General features: G+C 45.2%; 6 protein-coding genes across 6 annotated transcripts; 3 read left to right on the top strand and 3 right to left on the bottom strand.

Annotated features, from left to right (window-relative positions):
- Positions 1 to 834: 834 nt before the first annotated feature.
- On the bottom strand, positions 835 to 4,156 carry LOC127774616 (tubby-like F-box protein 3). The gene is made up of 6 exons (XM_052300898.1): positions 3,903 to 4,156; positions 2,992 to 3,055; positions 2,491 to 2,909; positions 2,266 to 2,353; positions 1,881 to 2,013; positions 835 to 1,798 (listed from the first exon to the last, which is right to left on the bottom strand). Exons 3-6 carry the CDS (start codon positions 2,854 to 2,856, stop codon positions 1,039 to 1,041), a joined length of 1,347 nt encoding a protein of 448 aa, XP_052156858.1. The 5' UTR covers positions 2,857 to 2,909; positions 2,992 to 3,055; positions 3,903 to 4,156; the 3' UTR covers positions 835 to 1,038.
- Positions 4,157 to 10,965: 6,809 nt separating this feature from the next.
- LOC127774655 (sm-like protein LSM3A) lies at positions 10,966 to 12,723 on the top strand. The gene is made up of 3 exons (XM_052300937.1): positions 10,966 to 11,221; positions 11,921 to 12,016; positions 12,419 to 12,723. The coding sequence occupies exons 1-3, from the start codon at positions 11,078 to 11,080 to the stop codon at positions 12,497 to 12,499; spliced, it is 321 nt and encodes a 106-aa protein (XP_052156897.1). The 5' UTR covers positions 10,966 to 11,077; the 3' UTR covers positions 12,500 to 12,723.
- A 565-nt stretch (positions 12,724 to 13,288) lies between these two features.
- Positions 13,289 to 14,163, top strand: LOC127774664 (protein BOLA2). The gene is made up of 3 exons (XM_052300949.1): positions 13,289 to 13,529; positions 13,626 to 13,648; positions 13,781 to 14,163. The coding sequence occupies exons 1-3, from the start codon at positions 13,467 to 13,469 to the stop codon at positions 13,977 to 13,979; spliced, it is 285 nt and encodes a 94-aa protein (XP_052156909.1). The 5' UTR covers positions 13,289 to 13,466; the 3' UTR covers positions 13,980 to 14,163.
- Positions 14,164 to 14,301: 138 nt separating this feature from the next.
- Positions 14,302 to 17,762, top strand: LOC127774645 (soluble inorganic pyrophosphatase-like). The gene is made up of 8 exons (XM_052300926.1): positions 14,302 to 16,278; positions 16,417 to 16,445; positions 16,545 to 16,610; positions 16,700 to 16,807; positions 16,893 to 16,958; positions 17,051 to 17,171; positions 17,258 to 17,339; positions 17,442 to 17,762. The coding sequence occupies exons 1-8, from the start codon at positions 16,152 to 16,154 to the stop codon at positions 17,479 to 17,481; spliced, it is 639 nt and encodes a 212-aa protein (XP_052156886.1). The 5' UTR covers positions 14,302 to 16,151; the 3' UTR covers positions 17,482 to 17,762.
- Positions 17,746 to 20,591, bottom strand: LOC127774625 (fructose-1,6-bisphosphatase, cytosolic). Its single transcript, XM_052300907.1, has 12 exons — positions 20,255 to 20,591; positions 20,099 to 20,150; positions 19,936 to 20,006; positions 19,786 to 19,847; positions 19,611 to 19,677; positions 19,093 to 19,206; positions 18,924 to 19,010; positions 18,725 to 18,795; positions 18,582 to 18,647; positions 18,338 to 18,424; positions 18,163 to 18,238; positions 17,746 to 18,044 (listed from the first exon to the last, which is right to left on the bottom strand). Exons 1-12 carry the CDS (start codon positions 20,411 to 20,413, stop codon positions 17,937 to 17,939), a joined length of 1,020 nt encoding a protein of 339 aa, XP_052156867.1. The 5' UTR covers positions 20,414 to 20,591; the 3' UTR covers positions 17,746 to 17,936.
- A 975-nt stretch (positions 20,592 to 21,566) lies between these two features.
- Positions 21,567 to 25,333, bottom strand: LOC127774634 (VAMP-like protein YKT61). Its single transcript, XM_052300918.1, has 7 exons — positions 24,944 to 25,333; positions 24,251 to 24,348; positions 23,460 to 23,573; positions 22,938 to 23,003; positions 22,619 to 22,705; positions 22,052 to 22,139; positions 21,567 to 21,923 (listed from the first exon to the last, which is right to left on the bottom strand). The coding sequence occupies exons 1-6, from the start codon at positions 25,176 to 25,178 to the stop codon at positions 22,089 to 22,091; spliced, it is 651 nt and encodes a 216-aa protein (XP_052156878.1). The 5' UTR covers positions 25,179 to 25,333; the 3' UTR covers positions 21,567 to 21,923; positions 22,052 to 22,088.
- Positions 25,334 to 25,559: the final 226 nt, after the last annotated feature.

Raw genomic sequence — 25,559 nt, 5'->3', positions numbered from 1 at the left:
TTTAGAACTAAACAGGGCCCATGTTTCGTTTCCCCTCCTCTCGCCATCGGTGAATGATCCCAAGCGTGCGACGCCCACGGCGCTGTCTCGCGATCTCTCTCACGCGTGGATCACAGCACCACGACGGGGCGGTGGCAAAACCGTAGCTAGCCTAGCTAGCCGGCCACAAAAACAAAAAATTCGGTCATATTCTCTCGTGGGTCGCATGGTGCAGTCCAGCTCGGAGGCAAGGTGATACATATTCTTCTCTTCTCACCCGGGTCACACTCGTGCGTGGGTCCAGGTACACTCTCTCCACCTTTCGCTTTGTTCTTTCCTTTGTTACCACTTTCTTTCCTCTACTAGCTGTGCCTGTAGTAGTGTAGTGTAGTGTACTGCTGCTGCAAAGACATGGCGAAAGAACACGAACCTAACGGCGACGCTTTTTTACTCATCAAAAGGCAGGACAGCCACATGTGAGGTGATGCTCCTCCCGCTGTGCACACAACTACTGTGTGTCTGTCTACATCTAATGCGCCATTGAAGGGGCGCATATTGGGCGCCACTTGTGCTAGTACCAGGTAATGATTATGTGTACACTTGTATGTATATCATGGGCGTCGCTGTGGCCACTAAAAACATTCTCCAGATGAGACAAGGACTGGTGATCTTGATGAATCTTGAGGTGAGAGAGAGATTGATAGAGACAAAACTTACAGGACTCGAGCAAGAATGCCTGGACAGTGTAGCCAACGGAATATATATGCTGGATAACAGAAGAATGGAGGGAACCTTTCACAGTTGTGTTGGCAATGGCACAGCAGATACATCATCACAGTATGGAGTATGGATCAGTGGATGATATGTGGCTCCTTACCTCTATCATGCATGAGGGCACATAAAAACATGCTTTCCTGCATATACGTCTAGTTCAAGGCTACAACAAGCACAATTACAACCGAGAAAACAAGAAAAAAAATGCAAACATCAACTAGTAACCTATCCCCAGACATCTGAACTCTTTTCTTGCCCTTCTTCAGTTTTTCCTTCTTCCAACAATTATTCACATGCCAGTTTCGTGTCGAAACTGCTCAAACAAATAGCGAAAGCCTGGAAGGCAGAGAGAGGATAGCGGTAGTCCATTGTGAACATATCCCTTGCAACTTTTCCAAACTGCAGAATAACCTTTTCGGGGTCGGCTGGACCAGGTTGCGAAGGAGTTGGAGCACCAGCAGGAGGAGGGCTTGGTGCAGCAACCAGCTGGAAATTCTTCACTGAGGCAATGGTGACACGGCCACGGAAGTTCAGGCACCAGCACTGTAGCTGCTCATGCCATCTCGGGGGCTTGTTACGGAGCACTAAGGGCCTCTCCTTGATTTCACCATTGTCATCACCACCCATTATAGAACCATTGATGTCAGAGAAGCGAGCACTACTGAAATCCATGGATGGGTCCATGATGGACTTAGAGAAGGAGGTGGTGCTCCGGAATGATTGAGAGAAGGAGGTGGTGCTGCGAAATGAGTCCTCCAGAGCTCGAGGTACAATTTGCTCAGGCTGGCCAGGGACTATGCCACCAGGCTCCACCGAGGAGGCAGGTATGGAGTGCATCATGCAACGCATCCGTCTAGGACCTCTTGTGCCAAGGACATTTAGTTCATAGCTCACCTGAGCTATGTTATAAGTAACAGAAGGAACCTTCGGAGAAACTTTCGTTGAGTTAAATCTCTTGCTGGTCCTTCCGACGTGAGGGACTACAGCCCCATTGTAAGGGGGCTGTGTGTCATAAATTATAAATTTTGTGCCAAGGAAATTTGACCTGGAAATGACAGTGCTAGGGTTTATATATTATGAAACAAGCAAAATGGAAAATAACCATCTTCAATGAACATGATAATTACCTCAATTTTCCAATATTAGTTCTGCTCGATCTTGAGATGTTGCCAGAAACCATTGAAATAGTGTACTCTGTGCAAGTTGTTTTACGGTGTCTTTTAGCGGCTAAGACGAATTTCCCACCTTCCGCAGTAACAACTGCACAAAGAGAATGATTCAGCAAATTTGATTAACTGAAGTCAGATAATGCGGGCACTTGGTCATTTCATAAGAAAAATAAATCTCATGGTTGCAAGGCCTTTGTTTTGCGGGAAATGTGGAACAATGACTCAATCATTCAAACATTGGAAGTTCTTTAAGAATGAACAACTTTCCCGTCCTTAGGCATATGCACAAAAGGAAAGAAAGATAAAGCTAATAAGGGATGCAAAGTGCGGGAGAGTAACATACCGTTGCTAAGGCACAGATAGAGATGGTAGGTGGATTTTGATCTATTCCTCTTTATATAACATTGAATCATACCATCTCGAGGACCAGGCTGAAAAAACACAAACAATAATCTATCAAGCTCAAGCATGAAAAAAGATAGCCACTGCTCATACTTAGAACCTCACTCAACAACTTTGATTTAAAATTTATAAAACTGAAGGGTGAGAACTAATCTTTCTTATTTACCTGCTTTATAGAGACCGGAAAGGTAAGTTTCCCACAAAACTCTGGGCTCAACACAATCTCTTTACACATTTCCCTCCATGTCCTACAAACAGCTGCAAAGCAGACGACATTCCTTCGGGATGGCCATGTACTCTCATCAGCCTCCAGTCTCCGTATGACCTCACGGAGGAGTTCGGGCGGAAGACTTGCCCAGCGGCTCTCTGGGATTATAGCAGGTGAGTCATCGAGCTCATCCAATGAGCTCTGAGTCTTCCCTTTGTGATGCCCAGTAAGTCCATAAAGACTTGCAAGGGTCACCTCAAAGCTCCTTCTTGACAAGCTTCCAAAACCATCCCGGACATCACGAACTATGCTACGAAACGACATCTAAACCAGCCAATGCCAGATAATAAGGCATACGATGCCCTACAAAATATGACCTGCCAATTGCAAATAGGAAAGAGTGGTTAACAATACATTTATCTAAACTTTGGTAGAAAAATGAGCAAGAGTTTACCACACCTCCTTTGAAAATGGTTAGAAGGTTAGATACTGTACACATAGAAGCAACCGCTACTAGCAGTCCCTGCAAAAAACAAAAGATTCTTGATTAGATAACATGTGAAGTATGTACTAGATGAATTTGACTGGCACATGCTTAGAATGATATACCGCTAAATCAACCTAGACCTTGTAACAACCAACAACCAAGTACACCTATCCTAGCCAGCAGTTAAAGGGGAATAATCAAGTCCATCACCAGCACATACTTTCCTCCTACGTATATACACACCAAGCATCACTTTGGGCACAAGAAAACTATGATTCTTTTCAAATTGAGGAAATTGCTATCCCACCACTGAAATTAACACGGTTTGCCAACCACATGACACATCCTTCTGCAACTATAATAAAGAACTTTCCATGGAAGAGGACTGAGCAACAGAACATTATTACACATATTAAAATCGCCTGTAGATTGCTGTTGCATTTCGAGGTGGAAATCTTGCGGTTTACATGACAACCCATACCCTAGACTAGGAATATAATAAAGATCCATTATTTATCTCCAATTTTTTTATAGACAAGTTGATAAATTTGATATGGTCTACGCTTAGATACAGGCCTAACTAAATACGCTTCCCTTCGTCAACTACTGCAATGCGACCGGCAAAGAAAAACAAGAACTGTGACAGAGACAGTGAAGGAAGGAGAAAAAGAAAACCCGCAAGTTCACATTTCCTCTCGAAATTTCTCCTGAACAACACCATATCTACCAAATCGCACCCCTACGATGTACCGATCCGGCCAGCCAAGAAGGTCCCGAAAACCCAGCCCTCCTCCACCGAGGCAGCTACTCACCGAACAACCATAAGCCCCAGAACCGCAAACAAACCAAGCCCAAATCAGGTAAGCCAGACAGGAGCACTCACATTCGGCCGAGTGGGAGCCCCGCCGCCGCCGCCTCAAACCTGTCCGCTGCACAGAGCTCTCACTCTCACACACCCGAAGTGCCCGCTCCTCTCGGGCAAGGCAACTCCACCCGGCAACGCGGCGGAGGGGGAGACGAGGAGTTGCAGTGGTGGGCGGGCGCGAGCGAAGAACAGCAAGAGGAAGAAGAAGAAGAAGAAGGCGAGGAGTAGAGGAGAAGAGAGGAAAGGGAAGGCGGGTGTGGGGGAGGAGGCTACAGGCTCGGGCCGCTTTTGTTTATCCGCGGTGCGGTGCGGTGCGGTGCGGTGCGGTGGTGGGGGTGGGTCGAGTTGACCGCGCCTTTTCCGTTCCGTCGGGGGACTCTCTAACGGCGTTCCGTCACTCCACGACACGTCAGGTGGCAGCGCGTACTTGGCCCTGCCTTGGCTTGGCTTGCCCCGGCGCTCACGCCACCAAAAGCGGTGGGCCTGGTGCGACGGACGGACGGATGGATGGGGTGGATGGGTGGGTGGGGGGGATGTGTGCGTGCAACGTGCACCGTTGAACAGATGCCACCGGAACGCATCGCCGGAGGGGAGTTGAAGTATTGCAATTTGCAAAGTTTTTTCTCTTTGTTCTTAAAAAAAAGTTTTTTCTCTTCAAAACAGGACAGACACTAAGTGAAACTTTCATGTACGAGTAATTCTTTAGGGGACACCAAGGAGGACTTATATAATGATTTAACTATAAGAACAAGTTGGAATTTTAAAATGGTTTAGTTAAGGACTAAGTAGTAGTAGAACTTGTATGGACAACCATGAAACTCAGGTCTGACCTTGTTGCTACCGATAGTAGTAGGAGTACGTACTTTTTTTTTAGAACTTAGGAGTACGTACTTGGATTGCAGTTGTTAATGACGATGTCTTTTTAACAGCTGGATGGACTTGATAACAGTATGATGTCATGAGCAGAGTATGACACTTCAATAGGAAGATTATCCGATAGCAAATGATCAGGTGATTAGAAAATCTTTTCTTTAATGTAATAAAACATTTCAACCTTTATTTAAAGAGTTACAACCAATTATTAGAAAATTCACGACCATTGAAAACCCTAAAGGACCGTGATGAATTTTAGCCGACCGTTGAGGACGCTTTTAACTGCGTTTCATGAGGGTCAATTAATTGTATGCTCGAGTATTTCAACAGTGGTGCTGGTGGTTAGCATCCAAGTACACTTTATTCTGTTTTTGCTTGAGTTCATTGTGTTGATCGTAAAGGCATGTTGCATACTCCTAATATAACGGTCTCTACATTTTAGCCTGCGTAGAAGATCAGCTGATCACCTAATCAAACGGCAATCCCTTGTGCAATTGATTGTTCCATCATGATCCTATTTTGAGTATTTTCAGTAGGCACGCTGTGTGACACTCGACGGCACTTTGGGCGCAAAGTAGTGAGTGGCAGTTGCTTTCAGCATTGTATATATCTAGAGAAGTATAGCTAAAACACTGCATAGCATGTCCAGTACTATAGTTATATACGCACAGGCCCCAGAAAAGTGCCTACAGCGACTTGGAAATCAGAATCTAAACGTACGCTTAAAGTTGTGACAAAGAGAAGCACACAATACGTCGCCACTATGCCACTACTCCATCCACCAAACATTTTTCATATGCGAAAAAAAGAAATCCATTTTTTTTTCTGATCGTAGGGGAATCCACCAAACAGCATTGTACAGTCGACTCGTACATATGGCTTGTGACTTGTCTATAAGAGATAGCAGTACAATGTGCGCATATTTTCTTTTTGCTGACCCTTGAAGTCTGAATTCTGAACACTGCACTCAAGAGCGCAGAAAAAACGAGCCGGCCTAGCTCACTATACGGCCGTAACATGCGGGTACACGTTTTGACTAGAGAATACACACACGGTGAGATCGACAAAAATTACTGGGACTAGCATAGCTGAGGAAAAATTGGCTTTGGGAGCAGTAAAAAGTAAAAAAGCCTCCCACTTTTTCAGTCTCCGGCGAGGCGACACGCGCTCTGTTCCGGTATTCTTGCCTCTGAACCTTTGCAGCCAGTCGATGCGCGGGTGAGTACTCCGGCAGTGTAGTTTTTTTTTTTTTTAAGAACTCGGTAGTGTAGTGTGAGGAGTGTTTGAATGGGGTGGATGGGAGAAAATACTACTAGTAAAACATGTGAATTATGGTACGATTATTTAAATACTTATTATTTTAAACTTAAAATTTAAAATGGTATGGTTATTTAATCAATTTTTAATAGAATTTTTTTCGACGGGAGAAGTACGACGTCGGTTGTTCAGTTCAGTTCAGCCGGAGACAGCGAGGGGGCAAGTCGTCACGACACGGCGCCCTCACGGCGCGCGCGGCGCCATCGCCGTTAGCTCAGCGGGAGAGCACACGGGCGCGCGCGGCCAGGAAGCTTCCGGCCGGCGAGCAGGCGTGCCGCGCGCGTGCGCTGCGTTCAGTGACCGGAGATGTCAGTCACTCACTCAGGTGAGGGGCCAGATTAGATTTGGATCAAATGAGACGGCAGTTTTTAATGTCGCGGCCCGGGGCGAGGTTTTGGTGGCGCGTTTCTGTCAGTGATCTGAACATCATGGCATAATGATAAACAAGGACAGGCCTATTTAAGCCTTAATACGCCGTGTTTCTGAAAAGGAAAAAAAAAACAACAGAACTTCAGGTTTCGAGAAACAGTGGCGTTGTGCGAGACGTGCCGTACAGAAAAGGATTTGGCGACCAAAGGATCTGATAGATTATCAGATGGTTGGATGAAATCATCGGCTTCGTCATTTCAACCACTACACCATGTAAACAATTCCATCTGCTTGCGTCTGCGCTAACTAAAACTCCTTCGAGGTCGTCGCACGAATCAGGCCGGGGCAGACGATAAGATGGCCGTACGCAATTGCTAGCAATCCTGATGGAAATTAAAACAGGAAAAGATAAACGCAAGCAGCTGGTTTATCATCTCGATTTCTCTTCATTATCTTCTCTTGTAGAGAATGTAGTTAGTCAAACTTCTTGTTTACAAACAAATGATTTGGTTCTGGACTGCTGCAGCTAAACCCTTTGCTCGTATTGTCAAATCTTGCAGCTTGTGTAGCATATGCTGTCAGATTAAAAGATGCGTTGGTTTCATGCTTCTGTACCCTTGCATACGACTTTTCTGCTTTTAACCGATACGTTTGTGTCAAGATGAAAAGAGGAAGGCGAAAGGCAGATTGATGCAACCGATGCTTCTTTTTATTCAACGGCAGGATCAGTGAAAGCAAGGCAACATCACTACTACTACTACTTCTACACAGCAGTATAAACGTTTGCAGCATAGGCACCACATCCACAAGAACGTAGAGCTCACCATCTCTTTTTCTCCCTTTTTCTGATGGCGATAAAAGGTTAGACTTTTGGAGAAGAAGAACGAGGCAATATATAAAACACAGAGAAAGAAAATGCCAAGAGGGGCAATACATATATTCGTCAGGTACAACCACCTATTCAGGCTGAGGACATCTGTGCCGACCAAAGCTTACTTTTTTTTTCATCTGCACTGCATCCCAATTGAGTCACTGAGTTGCCTTTCGCTTTTGTGAAAGCTGCGTGGTTGTAATAAGCGTCGTAGATCATCATCAGATGGCGTTTTTCGAATACTCAAAAGCGTTTCGTGTGCATAAGAAATTGCCACTTTAACGTCGACGAAAGCGGTAGTTCGAATTGGATTCGAACTTCTTCCTATCCATGCCAGCGTCCAGAACACAAGACAACAAAAGGGTACGTGTTACTGAGAGGAGGACAAAAGGCGGAGGAGGGCGGCAAGATGGCGTTTCGTCACACATAAAAACAAAGATCATTCTAATATTACTATCAGACATGCAAATCAAGGATAAATCATGTCACGTCACCCTATAAAATGGAAGAAGCAAAGAAGGTAAACGGAAATGGAAGGCATTAGTCATACGAACTCCTGGCTTTTAGACGAAAAGGATTATTTGGGTGCCAACAAACTTGGAAATCGTAATGACATATCAGTTAATAATACAGCGATGTTATACTTAGTCCTGTTTTATACAAACGAATAAACGATCCCTTCATGAGGCGTTGCTTTTGGAATTTTGACCGAGATAGGAGATTTCACGAAAAAAATATTTTCAAGGCCTGAGCAATTTTCAGAAAATTAATTGTAGATTTATAGAATTTACATAGGAGCTAAGCCTCTCTCTACTTGTTGGCTTAAGCCACAACAACATAATTAAATATTAAAACTTAATATTAGAGTTGATTCTAGGTTTTTATTTAATCGTAATCTATTTTCCAGTCTTAAGTCTTAACTTTTAAAAGCTATCACAGATAAATAATTTACCTAGAAATTAATTTGGGTTGTTTTGTTCTTTTTCCCGGTTACCAGGTACTCTGTCTATCCCATTTAAAAAGAATATAGTAATACGTATGATATGTTACATCCTATATTTTTTTTTGGGGCAATTGTATATTTACAACTACTTTAAATCGTTATTACAAAACTGCCACTAAAAAATTACAAAAATACTACTAGAACTGTCATTTAAGTGGCATCCTTGCAATATTGAAAAAATCGGTGATAAATTTGCAAATGCCCCATATTTTTCGATTTTGCTATATATTTGTCGACAAATTTTTCCCCAAAAATTTGACAGATGTAATTACAGTACAATCGTAGTGTAATTACACTGTAACTTGTATGTAATTACACTGTAACTATAGTGTAACTTGTATGTAACTTTCAAAAATCTCTCCGTAACATGTTATTTCGGTAAAATGGAGGTTGTGGGAACAAATTCTTTCACATATGTGTGTGCTATAATTTGTTTTCTTCCTCACCAAAACAAATCTTGTAATAGATCTAACGATTCAAAATTATGTGAAACTTACATATAAGTTACACTGTAGTTATATGCAAATTACAGTGTAATTACATATAAGTTACAGTGTAATTACACTACGATTGTACTATAATTACATCTGTCAAATTTTTAGAGAAAAATTTGTCGACAAATGTATAGGTAGTCCCGATATTTTTTTTATGGGACAGAACAGCCGAAACATCTAAAATTTACAATCAGCAGAAAGCTGAATCGTGCTATCCTGGCCCACCTAATTAGGCCACACAAGTCTGAAAGGAATAAGTCCACTTTGACTCCCTTAAAAGTAACTTGAATCTAATCCGTGACCCTCAACCGCAAAACCGGATAGAACGACTTCCCAAACTATTGAAACCGGTGCAATTTGACTTCCTTAACGGTTTTGGATGGTGGTTTCCCTGACGTGGTGCTTACGTGGCGGTGTTGATCTAGTCTGGTCTTGATGTGGCGCTTAGGTGGCATTTAATTAAAAACATATATGTTGGACCCATTTATCATAAAAAAAAGTAGGGCCCACTGACATGTCATCCTCTCTCTTTCTTCTTCCTCCCCCTCTTTCTCCCTTCTCTCTTTCTCTCCCCTTCCACCGTCCACAGGGAACACGGCTGGAGCGGCGGCAGGGTGGGGGCCGAAGTGCGGGCGGCCGGCGGGAGCTGAAGCGGCGGCGGGTAGGAGCTAACGCGGGTGGTGGCGGAGGAGAAGGAGGCAGCGACAAGAGGGGCTTGAGTGCGGCGGCGGTGGAAACCGCCCCACGTCACAGACCTCCAACGAGGCAGCTGCGGCTGCCTCTGACTAGCGCGCTGGATTATTCCCAGCCTCCGTCAGCTCCAGCCCACTTCCGCCACCGCTCCAGCTAGCTCCCGTGTCAGCTCCCGCCGGCTGTCACCACTCCGGCTCTCGACGGCGGGGAGGAGCCTCGACGACGGGAACAGGTCAGCGACGCCGAACCTAGTCGCCTTCTTCTGCGCCTCGCCCAGCGTCTCCAGGAACTCCCACGCCACCGGAAGCCGCACTCCCCCATGATGGCGTGCAGCGTCAAGTCGGTCAGCGTCCCGGTGATCTGCCTGCTCACGTTCAGTGCCGGCAGTGGCGGCGATGGCGCCAACGAGCACACCCGCCAAAGAGTATCCTCACCGTGGTGCCGATGGAGTCCCTCACTGTACGCCCAGCCATAGAGGTTGAAGCCCTTGGGCCAGGCGCCAGGAGGAGACCGAGCTCCATCCTCGCCTTTGGCCATGATGGTATGCATGTAGCGATGCCTGCCTTGGGACGAAGGCGAGGCATATCATCACCTTCTCGACATGATTTTTGATGAGCAGGAAGTAATTGAGCTATATAGCTATACACATCCTCTTGCTTGCTCGCCTTCTCCTATGCTGCTACATTGGTGTGTTTGTTGTACTGCTGCTCGACTCTGCCGAGGCTGACCCGTGGAGCATTGTGGGGGTTGGCCGGATTGCCGGGCTGGGTTCGTGGACTACATCCTCGGAGACCGCCGCCATCACGCATGCGGATATGCCGAGGTCGAGGTCGATGGCGATGGGGAAGTTGGCGCTCGCCCGCTGCTGCCGCGTCAGCCATCACCGCCGCCGCCGCCGCCGCCACTCCGGCTCCCGCTTGCCGTCGCCGCCCTTGCGTGCAGATTACGCTACGAGAGAGAAGGTGAAGAGAAATGGGGGAGATAAAGAGAGAACGTGGAGAGAGGGAGGGGGAAGGAGAGAGTGAATGACATGTAGGCCCACATGTCAGTGGGGCCCACAATATTTTTATGTGTGAATCACATGTGGGTCCATAGATTTTTTTTAATTCTAATGCCACGTGGGACGAAAACTAGGTCAACATCGCCACGTCAGCGCCACATCAGCAAAACCACCCTCCAAAACCACCAAGGGAGTCAAATTGCACTGATTTCAATAGTTTAGGGAGTCGTTCTATCCGGTTTTGCGGTTGAGGGTCACATATTAGATTCGGGTTACTTTTTAAGGGAGTCAAAGTGGACTTATTCCAGTCTGAAAGTAGGGATCTGAAAGTCTCAATTTGTGCAAATTAGGCCTATTAATAAAGCCCATTGGGCTTCCAGGCGATTGTCGCGTGGGCGCCGCAACCGAGACACAGCAAAAGGCCTTAAGGCCGCATCTCACCACCAGGAAAAAACGCGAGCGCATCTGAAGCCGAAGCGACACCAGCGGTGTTAGCCTACCCGCAGCTTGGCGAGTTCCGTTGGGTAAGCTAGGGTTTAGGTCTCGGCGCGCGGCGGAGGGGAGGAGGAGGCGATGGCGGCGGCGGCGGCGGCGGCGGCAGCGGCGGCTGAGGAGGAGATCGCGGTGAAGGAGCCGCTGGATCTGATCAGGCTCAGCCTCGACGAGCGCATCTACGTCAAGCTCAGGTCCGACCGCGAGCTCCGCGGCAAGCTCCATGTATGTAAACGCTCCTGCTTCTCCTCCTATTGTTTGTTCTTCGAATTTCGTGCTTTGCTTGTGGTTGGCCCTTCTCTGTGGAGGGGAAATACGGGGAATACTCTACTGTTGGGAACCTGATTTTGCTGGCTTGGTGTGACCTGCTCTCTTGTAGTTACAGATGTAAGGCGACGACTCGCTTTGTATGGGGATTTTGGTTTGTCTGGTTGATACCACGGTGATAATCCTAACTAGTTGTGGCAATCTATGAGCCATGTATTCATGCGGAACAAAATTACAGTGCCTCTGTAAAAAAAAAAATTGTGAGGAAGGATAATAAGCACTCCCGTAGTTGACATTGTGTGGGAATTTGTCGAAATTGTGTGTGAACTATTCAGGATAGTGGGGGTAGCAGTCGAGCAGGAGATGATTCCAGGCTTTACGTGACTCTCACTTTAATAACCCCTTAGCATCATGGTGAGGTTGTGCAAATTTGTTTAGATTCTCATGTTGGATGTGAATAGCAATGCTGTATGCTGATAAAATTTTCAATTGTACATTGCCTTGCAATGTCTTTGGTTCATGATACTCTCACCCTTTCTAGTGCATCTGTACAATTTATTCTGCATTGTTGAGAGCTGAGATCCATATTATAACATAATATGGCTGGGAGTTGGGATGGCTGTTGCTGAGATGTCTTTCTTGTACCTCTTTATCCAGGCATACGATCAACATTTAAACATGATTCTTGGAGATGTTGAGGAGATCGTGACAACAGTTGAGATTGACGATGAGACATATGAAGAAATTGTGCGCGTAAGTGTTTTGACCTTTTGTTGCAAATTTTGTGATATCAGTACTTTTGAAAGTCATGCTATAATTGTTTTGGTTAACCCTGACCATTGATTGATGATGGAATATCAATGTGGATAATATGTTTGCTTTAACCCATGCACATGAGTTGTTTGGCTGCCACCTTGTGCGTGCCACTACACATCTATATCGTTGCGCACATTTTTTTCTCAAAGTACCTATGGTGCTTAGACTGCTGGGCATATAGTGCTTAACTGCTGGTTTAGTGTAACATAATTGCGGTTACATACTTTTTATTGGGAATAATCTGATGCTTTGGGACATATTTCTTACTGCTATATTCTGAATTTTCTGGTGAACATGTTGATGCTGTACTAACTATTGCTAAATCGTGTCTTTTTCCAGACCACAAAACGCACTATCCCCTTCCTTTTTGTTCGAGGTGATGGTGTCATTTTGGTTTCTCCACCCCTCCGAACGGCATGAAGTATGAAGGAAGCTCCTGCCGATTGTCAACCATGAGTAATGTGTATTTTTTAATCAATGGCATGTGTTATGTGCTGAAGTGCTACTATTTCTGATGGATTCTAGTTTTAGCATATGATACAATTGTGTAACAATTTCTGATCGAGGTGCTAGTTTCTACTGTCATGTTGAATCAATCTTTTGTTACCAGATTAATCAACTCAATCCCGAAGCACTAATATTTGTTGTGGTGATGTCTTGCATAATTTTTGTAGATCCACATGCCAAGAACACCCTGTTCCAATCTCATCTATTAAAAAAGAGCCAGCAAGTTGTAACATTTTTACAGCGTATATGATTCACATCACAACACCCAGCCAAACAGGGAACGTATCACCGTCCCAAGACTTATCACTCGCCACACGGCAGCGGTGTCTCCAGGGCTTGCAGAAAAGACACATTTTACATGATCATTTCATTAGCTACAAAAAGAGATCTATAAACTATTCACTGACCAGCAAAGTCAATCTTCATTCCAGCCATGCTTGAATTCGCCCCAAATCCTCACGCCCGGTCATGAAATTGTATCCATCTAAAGTTCTAAACAGCAAGCCAACAACACAAAAAGTACGACACAAAGTATTAGCCAAAAATATTCGAATTTCTTCGGGAAACATGAATGGATTTAACTAAATTTCACCACATAGAAAAGAATGAATTTAGCGAAAATTCACCACCATAGATAAGAGAATGCCCGGGATCAAACCGAAGATTCGATTCCCAATCCAGCGGAGAGATTGGGAAGAACAAAAAACCTTTTCATGATTCCCAATCCACATCAAGTAGGAATATTTCTGGTAACTGAAAGAGGTCAAATAAAGGAGAGGGTGAAACGGCCGGCGCCATCCCAAGTCGTCTTCCTCCTTCGCTCAACCCGCAGAAGAACACAGATTCGAAGAGGCAGAGGCGGCGAAGAGACGCGCGAGCCATGGGCGTCACCAAGGAGGATGTCGAGGCCGCCATTACCTCCTCCCTCAGCCCTTCCAACCTCGTGAGTCTCTCTTCTCTAAACCCTCGCCGCTTATCCATCATCCTTTTGCCGTTCTAAACCCTAACTGCCGCTTCTGCTTTGGTTCCACGGTTTCAGGTGGTGACGGATACTTCCGGCGGGTAATTCCTCACCCCCAAACTCCAATTGTTCTTCACCTTTGTATAGGAGTATTTAATTTGCTTGCTTCCATTGTTACGAACGAAAGAGAAGAGATCTTGTGTTTGGTGACTGGTTGATCGATTGGTGTGAAGGTGCGGCGCGAGCTACGAGATTGAGGTGGTGTCGGAGAAGTTCGAGGGGAAGCGGCTGCTGGAGCGGCACCGGATGGTGAACACCGCGCTGGCGCCGCACATGGCGGAGATCCACGCCGTCTCCATCAAGAAGGCGCTCACCCCTGCTCAGGCGCAGCCCCAGCCGGAGCCGGCCGCCGATAAGGCGCCCCAGGCTTAAGTAGTTCTTGAACTCACACCTCTAAACTGTTCGATCACATATGCACCACGAGTGAACCGATGCACTTGGTGTAGCGTTTGTCATGGGTGTTTGAGATGTGCGTCAGCTCTCTCTGCTTGAATAATGTGCATACATTGGCAGAATTGGAATGATACTATGCTTGACTGCTTAGAAATTTCAGTAACTTTGCGTGCTTCCCGCGTCATGTGCTTGGCAGTTGATCCTATTTCACAATTTTGCCAATAAATTGCCGTCTAGATAATGATCCTATTTCGCAACTTTGCCGATAAATTGTCATCTAGTTAATATTTAGTCCTAGGACTTGGATTGTTTTCCCCTCGAACTAGGTTGTTTGATTGTAGAGATAAAGTGCAGTTGCTTCATGATTGATCTAGTATTGTTTATTGCTGCTACTATAAGTTGACTGGCTCACAGCCTGACATAGTTGCTAGTATCTACTTAGGGGTTCTATAATGCCACATTGTTTTACTTGAGCATTTAGTCTCTGTATTTTTGGTGAAGCCGACAATATTAAGAATAAACTATTCTCACTGCTTGCTGGACCAATAAAACTGGATATGATCATACAATTGTGTTTGGTGCTAGGTGTATGATGGCTTTTAGTTTATGTGATAAGTAGTTCTCAGCTAGTTTGGGGACAATAAAGTGGTAACTAGTTTAAAATCATATCGTTGTGTTGTAAGTGCATTTGCTGCTTGCACTATTAATTTCTTGGAGATCTGCATGCATGCTGACATCTGATAGAAAATGAACCACTTCCCTTCAGCATTTGCTTTGCTTCTTTGGTCTGTGTTGGTTTCGACTTCCTTTAAAGTGAATTCTATCAGAAGACCTGTAAAAATGATTTTTATAGGTTGATGTGTTGATACTAGAGATGTTCTTCACTGAGATGTTTCTGTCAGAATGCTCATTGAACTGTTAGATACTTCTCTTAGTTTTGGAATTGGTTTCACAATTGTTTGAAAGCTTGAAGCAATAATCAACACGGTAGATCCAAATAGGCGAAACTGGTAATGTCAGTTGGGTTAATGTGAGTCCACATGTCTCTATGTTTTCTGAATTCAGAAGCTTATGTTCATTCCTTTTTTTTTTTTTGGAACTGAACTTATGTTCATCCTTTGCAACAACTTGTAGAGTGTATGTACGGCACCTACTTGTACATGTGTTGTTTCAAATGATTCGAAACTGAAAACTTTTTCTAGTGTAATTCTGACTTAAAATTAATTATATTTTCCCCTGTTCTGTTTGAGCATTATATGCTATCTGTATCTTTGATGCAAAATTCCATATGGAGGCTGTCAATCTGCTCTGTTCGTTAGCTTTGTACGATCCTTGGTGCTTAGGACAGCATTTTTTTTTCGTAGACGGGTTCATCTGAACCATATTTACTGAATGGTGTCCATAAAAGAAGTCCTTTTTTTTCTTTTTTGAGGGAACAACACTGATCACCGATCAAGTGAACAGTATAATGCATAGTATTTGTATTTTTATAGAGATGTTTAATGGCCCTTACTTCTGGCGACACATATGGAGGCTGCCTCTATACAAACAGTAAACCGAACTGTACGGCAACACTGTTTGTTCTCTACTGTAGCGATCTATCTTAGTTCATTCGCTGCAAATCCGACGCCTGAAAATACCCCAAAGTCACAGATACAGTACACCTCCTAACTTCACCGTGGATCCCAATCCCACGCCACATCCCACGCCAGCACAGGAGCGTGAGCGGTTGCAGCGAGAGCCGCTCGCGTCACTTCCCCGTCCACGGACGGTGCTCCAAGTTATGGACCACCCCGTGCAGCATCTTCCCAAAACGCACCGACCGGCACAATATTAACCGTGCAAAGAGCCAGAATTTGGCCACGAAGCGAGCAATCTCAAGTGTGGCCGGGTTCCGCCTCCCGCGTCGCCAGTTGTCGATCAGGCGCAACGGCAACGGCAAAGGCAAAACAGTCGCCTCCGAGGAAAAGTCCGCATGAACTCGCGAGAAGCGGCGGGCCGTGGCGGGGCTACGTGGTACGTACCGCCTCCCGCCGCGACCGCATATATGCGGTGCGTGCGCGCAAACACAACAGACGCCGAGAGCCCGCGACACGGGAGACGGGAGTACGGGACGTTCGTGTACACCCCCACACGTAACACGCGTGCGAAATGAGCGAGGCGGACGGAGGCGAGGGGGCGAAGCCGAAGCGGCCGGCGCCGCGGCTGAACGAGAGGATCCTCTCGTCGCTGTCGCGGAGGTCCGTCGCCGCGCACCCCTGGCACGACCACGACACCGGTGAGCTCACTGAGCTTTTGCTCTCTCTCTCTCTCTCTCTCCTTCTCTCACAAACATGCGCCCCCGCGCCGATGAAGATCATGGCCCGCCGGCCTATCTGCCGATGCTAACACCGTGGGGTTTTCTCTGTATTTGCAGGCGCTGACGCTCCGGCTGTGTTCAACGTTGTAAGCGCCCTCGCCACATGCCACGCCACAAGGGATTCTTCCCTTGGATTTACACTCACTTGACTAACGATGCGTTTCTTCTTGGTTTTGCGTGGATAGGTTGTGGAGATCTCCAAGGGAAGCAAGGTGAAGTACGAGCTCGACAAGAAAACGGGGTTCATCATGGTCTGTAATCAAACACTGTATTTATACACTCACGTCAGGGACCATATGCTCTGTGGAACTTTTTTACCATTTGGGCTCTTGTTGTACAGGTTGATCGGGTCTTGTACTCGTCAGTGGTTTACCCCCACAACTACGGCTTCATCCCTCGAACGCTCTGTGAAGACAACGATCCAATGGATGTTCTAGTGCTCATGCAGGTGATCATCCTTCAACTGTATATGCTGATGCTGTTATAAATTGTGCGATAATCACTGCAACACATGTCCAAACGTTTAATTGCAGGAGCCAGTGATTCCCGGCTGCTTTCTCCGAGCTAGGGCCATCGGACTCATGCCCATGATCGATCAGGTCGGTTCTACCCCGCATCCATTTTCAATACAAATTCATCGTTAACCGCGACTCCAGCTTGACCGATTGGAGATAAATCTTCAATGAGACAGGGAGAGAAGGACGACAAGATCATAGCCGTCTGCGTGGACGATCCTGAGTACCGCCACTACAACGATCTCAGTGAGCTTTCGCCTCATCGCGTCCAGGAAATCCGGCGTTTCTTTGAAGACTGTATGTTCCTACTAGTTCTCAAATCGCTGCACTGACCAATGTTTTATTCTTCTTCAGCTAACTCTGTAGTTTCTGAACTTATTCAGACAAGAAGAATGAAAACAAGGAGGTCGCCGTGAATGAGGTACTGCCTGTGACCGCTGCTCGGGATGCCATCCAGTATTCCATGTAAGTGATGAACTGTCCATCAGTTCAGATTTTAGAACGATATATTGAGTAGTTTACAGTTTACACGTGTAACAGCAAGATGACATCTTTGCAAGTTTGCAGGGATCTGTATGCTCAGTACATTGAGCACTTGGGGCAGTAGACCAGTAGTATAACACCGGAGCAATCCTTCACCGCCATTGATCATGTGTTTAATAGAAGTGCCAAACTACCTTGAGGTACTAAAATTTTAGTGTAAAATTTTGATACCCGCACCGCAGGTACACTTTCTGAAGGACCGTAAAATATCTACTCAAAAGGGGTACCCAAAACTGAAAAAATATTTTGCCAGGAAGACAGGAAGCACAGGTTTGCCTTAGTGACTTGTTGTATTAGTGATTTAGCTGCTAGAGATGCACGGTGTATGTATTTTGTAAATAATAGTAGAAAAGGCCTTAGTTGCTCATGAAGCTGTTCCAGGCCTCAACACTATTACACTGAATTTTACAAACGTACAGTAAGACGAATAAAAGAAGTGCCTGACGAATCATGCATGTTACAGTAAGGCCAGGGAGTCCATTCGCACGCCTTGATGGTGCCAGATCGATCAAACCGAGCTTACTTCGCCTGTGCAGCGTACAACCCTTTGATCTCCTCCACATCTTCGAAGCTTCCAAGAAATATTGGGGATCTCTCGTGAATCTTGGTAGGAACGAGGTCAAGAGCCTGCATTGCCAATGTAGCAACAAGTTTGAACAATGTATCAGGATTCAAGAATTCAAGATGCTAATACTAAACATGCATGCTGTTTTAATCAAGATGAAATGAATGAAGAAATAAGTACCCGTTCTTTGCCTGTGAAAGACTGGCCTCCAGCCTGCTCCATCAGGAATGACATGGGGAAAACTTCATACAGAACACTGTAATTCCAAGATTTGGTGAATTCAGAATTGTTTATCAATATGAAATTGGAAGTACCATAAGCGAAGTGAGATGCCGAGAGTAGGCTTAATGTGTACCGGAGTTTTCCATTTGGGCTCTTCTTGTCTGCAGGGTACAAAAATACTCCTCCATATAGCAACGTACGGTGGACATCAGCAACCATACTGCAAATCATCAGGAAGCAATACTGTCACTACAATGTTAATTGGTGGTGATTACATCCTATTAGAAACTTTTATGAATCACAACAGAGGGTCAAAAAAGCTCCTATTAATAACTACAGCTAGGTTATATACATTGTCACCCAAAAAAAATGATCACCTTCCAATGTATCTCAAGGATTTAGGTGATGAACCATCCTTAGGGAACTTGCACTTCTCCACAAACCTGTAAATGATTGTTGTAGATTTTAGCTCAGGTTTCTTCAGGAAGTACACTATTCTGAAAACATAAGTAGCGCGTACTTTGCGGTAGGCTCGTCCCAATTTTTCGCATTCCCTTCATTCACTGAATAAATCTTCCCTTTCTTTGGTATCTGCACAGAGTGAAGCATAGAACACACATATGAGTATTTTGCCCGCTCATCAGTGTACATTAAAAGACGGAAGTATCACTACTAATTGTCTCATAAACAGTTAGTCAAAAAAAAATTGTCTTATAAACCTTGATGTCTGGATGAGTTAATATGAACTCCCCGAGAGATGGATCAAGTGTGAAGCCATTGACACCATTTCCAGTACTCAGAACAAGCTGCATCAAATTAGTTACACAGGTTATATTCAGGTGAGAATTATGACATTTATAGAGTAGGATGGATTAGGAGGTCGATTACCGTGCAGGAACTGCCGTACATGCAGTATCCAGCAGCAACCATGTTTTTTCCAGGCTGTAACACGTCCTCAAGAGTCACATTCTCCTTATCTTTGATCATGTAGATCCCAAAGATCTATAAAACAAGAGAAAGAACATGTAGTACAGGAATCCATTAAAGGTCCTTCTGACGAATCGAATCGAGTATTGTTCGAAGACAATTCAAGTTGACCCTAGAGTCTAGAATCCGTTAAAAGTTAAGACTTGCTATCAACTTTTCACTGTCACACTCACACAACACCTTGCTGCTGAAATTTTCAGTTTTTGAAAGCAGTACTCGTGTCCTCAGAAAAGCATGCTAGCAGTAATTCACAACTGATGGAGGAATAGTATTTTTCATATGTTGCTTTGGCCAAAAGTTCTCCCTTTTTCACGTCACCATCCTAGAAGGATGCCAAAACTGCAAATTGAACAGCGACTTGCCGTTCTTCCGAGTTGTCAGTGTTATCTTTTCGGTTTGGTGGTTTCATGTGTACGCACCGTTCCGATGGAGACGCCACAGTCGATGTTGGAGGAGCCGTCGAGTGGATCAAAGCACACGCAATACCTGTAAAAAAAACCGGCACCATGCATGTATTTTGTCAGGAAAAACAGAACAACAGATTGCTCGAATCAAGAAGCAGAGAGGTCGCGTTTCTGATCCGAAGCTACGCACTTCCCACGCAGCGCAGGGTCCACGAACGTCGCTTCCTCGTCCTCCTCGGAGACAAGAACGCACTGCACGCGATCGCAGTGAAAAACCATAAATATTGAGAACACTCTGAGCAAAGAAATGGTTTAAGGGGAGAAGAGAGCGAGTTCGTACGGTGCGGCCGCTGCTGACGAGAGCCTTGACGAACACCTCGTTGGACAGCACGTCCAGCTTCTTCTGCTCCTCTCCCTGGTCACACCAAGCAAGTCCTCAGTCCTCACTATCTCAATCTCAGAGACAAGAAACTGAGAAAGATGACAGGTATTGCCAGGTACACTTGCCTGAACGTTGGTCTCGCCGGCCAGCCCGATGAGCTTGGCGAGCCCGGCCTGCATGCACAACCCGAGAAGTTTTGTTCAGCGTACCAATCAGTAGAGTGAGAACCGAGAGATCCGTACGCCTAACGATGAAACAACGGGAGGATTCGTGTGACCTTGTTGACGGCGGAGGCGACGAACTTGCAGCCAAGCACGATGTGGGAGAGGAGGATGGTGAGGTCGCCGCGTGCCTCCGGGTTGCGGCTCTGCTCGTTCAGCACGTACCGCGTGATCGTCATCAGGTCCGTCCGGTACGCGTCCGCCTCGTGATCCATCTCCGCACCACTCTCCTCAGCTACCGCGCCGCGCGCTGTTCTTCTCGTCTGCTTACTCTGCCTCGCGCTCTTCCCTTCGCTTCGCCTCGCCTCACTCTCCGGCTGCTCGGGTCGGCTAAAAAGCGCGCGGTTTAAGTGTTGAGTATTGGTCACACGGCGCGGGAACTGACCCGGTGAGGTGACGTGACGCGGGCGCGGTGTACGTATTGGGCGTTTTTTTTAGGGGTTTTGGGAGGTAGCGAGGGGAGAAAGTGAGGCTGGGAGCCGAGGGGCGAGGAGCTCCAACGGAATCGGCGCGGAGGCCTATCCCCTCTATCCGCGATGGCTGGTAGCGCGGTGGCCGTGTGCGTTTGTGGTCGTCGCGTTTCGCCCTCCAGGTGATCGAGGCCCGAGCTAAGTCGAGCTACTAGAGGCGAGCACGGCTTTGTCCTGTACCGCCACGTACTACGGCAACGCAGCAAGCTAGCGGGGGTGTAGTTGTTGTTGAGCAGAGGCGCCGACGCCGACGCCGACGCGGATGGTGCGAGATTATGACCAAGTACGTCGTGTTAAGCTGTGCGCCCGATGTGACGGCGAAACGGTTAACCGGAGAGGGGGTCTCGCAAATGGGCTCCAAGCCTCCAACTCTCCAAGGTAGAAGTTGTTTGCCTTTAATGGCCTAGCATTTACGCGTGGAATATGGCACCGGGTTCGACTTCGAGTGAGAGCTACAGGGCGGGAGGGGGACTCGCAGGCGACTGGACGCTTTACCTTCACGCTAGGCTGCTCGAGCTTCCGGTCAGCTCGGGGAAGAGCTGCTTTACCATGGCCGTGTTTAGTTTTCCCCTATTTTTGACTTTCTATCACATCATAATACATCAAAAACTTTACTATACACATAAACTTCTAACTTTTTTTTTCCAAACTCCCAACTTTCTTCAAACTTCCAACTTTTTTCAGAAATAAAACACACCCCATATGACTTATCCTACTGGATTCGTCTGCCTTTCGTATTTAGTGGTTCAGTGAGTAGATTCATACTTTTGACAAGCATATGCGACGGATAATCCGAGTAAAAAGTCCTGCTCATTTATTGTCCGTTGAGGTAAAGCGATGGTATATGCAACTCGGAAAGAACTTGAACCGAGGATTTCACACGGGACTGGTCATGAACTCATGATCAACTCGACATGGTACGCAACTACTATATGCCTATTACCGGCAATGTAATCGAGTGTACCTTTAAAATACTGTAGTCATAGTAGAGACATCAAATACCAATCATATCAATAACATAAATTACGAGTAGCAAACAGAGCGTGTACTCCAACATGCTTTGAGAATTCAACAATCTATCCAGTGGAAACAAGATGTTGGCGATTGCTGGCGGGACATGCAGTTCAATGAATGTGTTAGTTGCTCTGGAACATAAACCCTGGAAGGTTCCTTCATCACCAAAGAATAATAGTTTTGACAGTTTTACTTCACGGCAATTGATCTTACTGTAGAACTAAACAGTATCGGTCGGCTTCTGAAAAGGGGGCAAAAAAGTGTGGTAAGAAATCATACATATGGTGAAATTTATTTTACGGGAACGGACCTAAATGAAACTAGTAAATACAGAAAAAGTGGGTTCTTATGTCCATAAGCAAAATTAACCTGGAGTCTTCATCTTAAGGACAGGAAAGTCCAAACTTCAGAGTATAGTACAGCATTGGTTTGTTTTCTTTGCCTGCTTGTAGAACATCTGGAAGAAAAGAAAAACAATATCCCTCAACAAAATTCTGGAGAAAAACGGTAATCAAGATAAAACTTAACAAACAAAAAATGTAAGTTAAAAAGGGTCCAGCGATTCTACAACTGAAATAGACGAATGACAGCCTAGACAAACAGGGGCTTAAGGTTCTATCATATTTTGCTCCCGTCACATAATAAACAGACTAGAATTATCATAGGCTACAGCCAAAAACCTGGCATAAGTATAGCTGTGCCATAACCAACAGATTCATATATACTACTATTTACATAATCAAGGATTTGCTTATACAATATTTCCATGGTTGGCAATTTCTTCATAATAGAAAAGAAAACCCCACTAATTCAACAGACATATGCGCGTGAAAAATATGTGTAGTCCTAAACAAATGTACTTGAGGAATCACAGTGAGAACAAAAGGTAAGAAGCACTCATCAAGTAAAAAAGCAAACATGAAAACACATGATTACCTGTGAAGCAGCACTCAGGTCTGAACTCTTCTCAACCAAGCTATCCAATCTTTCCCCTCTTTGGAGCACACTCTCAATAGTTTTATGCTGTTCAAATATTAGAACATAAACAATGCACATCAGCAAGCAGTTTTACCCATATGAAAAATAAGTTATGAGATATCAATTCATAACAGTAGATAATATGAATTCAAGTCAATATCGTAAGCTCCAGCGCAAGATCGGGTCATTGAGTTTGTTAGAACAAGAAGTGTTGGTATTTACCAATATGAATGGCAGAGCTATTCTATAAATTTTTTTTCTGGTAAGAAATACTTACTAGGATAATTTTTGTTTCATCCAAGTCCCTCTGGATTTTCATTAACTTGTCAGCCTCTGCAGGGTCCTACAAAATAATGAAATCAAGTTATCTCATAAGAAAACATTCATGCAGGATGCAGTGCGTGTTTAAGTACTGGCAGTTTGGACCAACAAGGACAAGAAGAAAATCACAAACAAAAGCAGTTGTCTTAATAAGTCGAAAGCATATAATATGTTCAGACACCAACCAAAAGCAGCAAATAACTTATCATATGGCTAATGGACATTTCTCTTTTCATCCAAGAACAAGCATAGCATATTTCAATTGAGATGATGGAAGAATACATTGTAAAACAAATGAACTTCTTCAGTTACACTTTTCTTTGTTTATTGTAAGGTTCGGTTGTCCTCCATAAAGGAGATGGTAAAATATCCCCTGACCCCAGGTCAATAGTGTGTAACAATATTTGTAGAACATTTCTATTACCTCTGATCAATGAAACCATAAACAGATTGTATTTTTGTTCATGGAAAGCTTTACCTGAAACTTTGTCAAAGCATCTGTCAAGAAAGGCCACTGTTGGGCAGCATCTGTTGCATCTTTTGTAGCAGCTTTCCAAGAGTCCCCGAAAGCCTTCTGGTATTCGTCAAGTACCTTCATAAAATGAATTCTATCAATAACTGGATAATTAGGATAATTCTTAACTACTGATGTGTTGCATCATGAAACTTACTCTAGCAGATCAAAGGGTCATGGATCATTAATAAATTATCTAATCACGTATTCACATGTATGTAGATGTATGAAAGATGACGTAGAGTGGTTGCATGAAATAAATAGAACTGAACTACTCATTGACTAAAACATTGATTCAGGTGTATACTTGTTATCAGGACTCAGGAGTTTCGGAATGATATAGTGTGCCAGGTTTCAGCCTCGAAGATCCATTATATAGCTAGGTGAATGAAAAAGAGTTCCTAGATAGAAGGGTAAGCTTCAAAGTATCCGAACACAACAAGATGTATGTTCTGTTGAACATAGAACCAGGCCATAGAAAATTATAGGTTGTTTCTATTAATTTTCAACAAACCACTGCAGAAACATATTGAACAGAAGTGAAGAAAAAGGACTGCTAATGTTGGGTGAAATAAGATGCATCAGCTTAGCATCACCCTTGTATGCACAACATAATTTTTTGTGCCTGTTCAGAAGATCAAATGTTTTATCCCACTGAGAATAGCAAGGAGACAATCCCTTATTGCTTGTGAATCTGATCCTAGGTCAAATACAAGGATATGCAATACAGGAATGTCAAGAACAAAGGCTCATACCTTATTCAGAAGAGAAAATGCACTTCGTACAGGATAGTGATCATCCATAAATGCAACTGCGCAAAGACCATTCCTGTTGTGTGAGTGGACCTTGTATTCTGCAAATATCAGGACAACTTGTTTACATGACCGTTCATTAACAACAGCAAACTGAATTCTCCTGATCACTAGACCGAAAATGAACATCGACTGCAGATTGCACAAACAATTGCATCATAACTCGTCATAAACGTTGGAATCAGGTCCCATATTTTCACCAGATATCCTTACGACGAACACAAGGTCACTCTTTTCAACGAAATCCAACAGCGCATCAGATTGAACTAACAGGCAACACTGCCTATCCACAAACGAGTTCCATGTTGAAACAAACCCAACAGCGCATCAGATTGTGAACTAACAGGCAACACTACCTATCCACAAACAAGCAAATAGTTCCCATGAAGCCCAACACCGTATCAGATTGAACTAACAGGCAACTTCCTGCTACCTACTCCATCCACAAACAAGCTAATACTGTAGTTCCACAGCCCGCCGATGTTCCAACTATGTTGGACTACTATCGGATCAGCGGTAAAAGTCTATATCCCACATAATCCAAGTCCATGTGAAGACCGGATCTGAGCATCGGGTCAGAAAGCAAGCAAACCCTAAGTGCGGAGGCAGATCTGAGGAGGACGATGGGTTGTTTACCTTCGTGCTGGACGGACTGGCGCTGGCCTGGCTGGGTGCGCTGGGCGACGGTGCGCGCGACGAAGACGATGAACTCCCGCGCGGCGCCCCGCTGGAAGAACCCGAAGTGGCTCACGTCCGTCGCGTTCGCCAGCACCACCGCCTCGGGGCCGCCCGACCCGCCGCCGCCGCCGGACGAGGATGCTCCCCCGCCGGAGGACGACGGCTTCAGCACGAGGAGCGCCGTGATCTTCATCTCCGCTGGTGGGCGCGAGATCTGCGGCGCCGCCGATCTCGCAGCAGCCGCCCGCTCCTGCCGCGTCGATGCGTGGATTTGGCTTGGGGGGCGGAGATCGTAGAGAATAGGGTACGAAAAAGAAGCTTCCCTTCCCTTCTAATGCTGGGATTCGGTCGCACCCCCACTAACCACAACGCGCACGAGAATAACAACACTCCCAGGACTGAGTGAATGACAGTGGGCCCGGCCTTGTCAGACACACGGACGCCTTTGCATTTGGAGCAAAACGCACAAAAGGAAAGCGGCCAATTCAAATGAATTTCGAAGGAAATTTCCTAATAAAAAGGAAAACTAAAAACGTAACAAGAACATCATCAGCCATGCCAGAAGCAAAAACTC

Source organism: Oryza glaberrima, chromosome 1 (genome assembly GCF_000147395.1).
Source record: "Oryza glaberrima chromosome 1, OglaRS2, whole genome shotgun sequence".
Taxonomy (NCBI): Eukaryota; Viridiplantae; Streptophyta; class Magnoliopsida; order Poales; family Poaceae; genus Oryza; species Oryza glaberrima.
The sequence above is the reverse complement of the archived record's forward strand: the minus strand, read 5'-3'. Positions and strand labels throughout refer to the sequence as shown.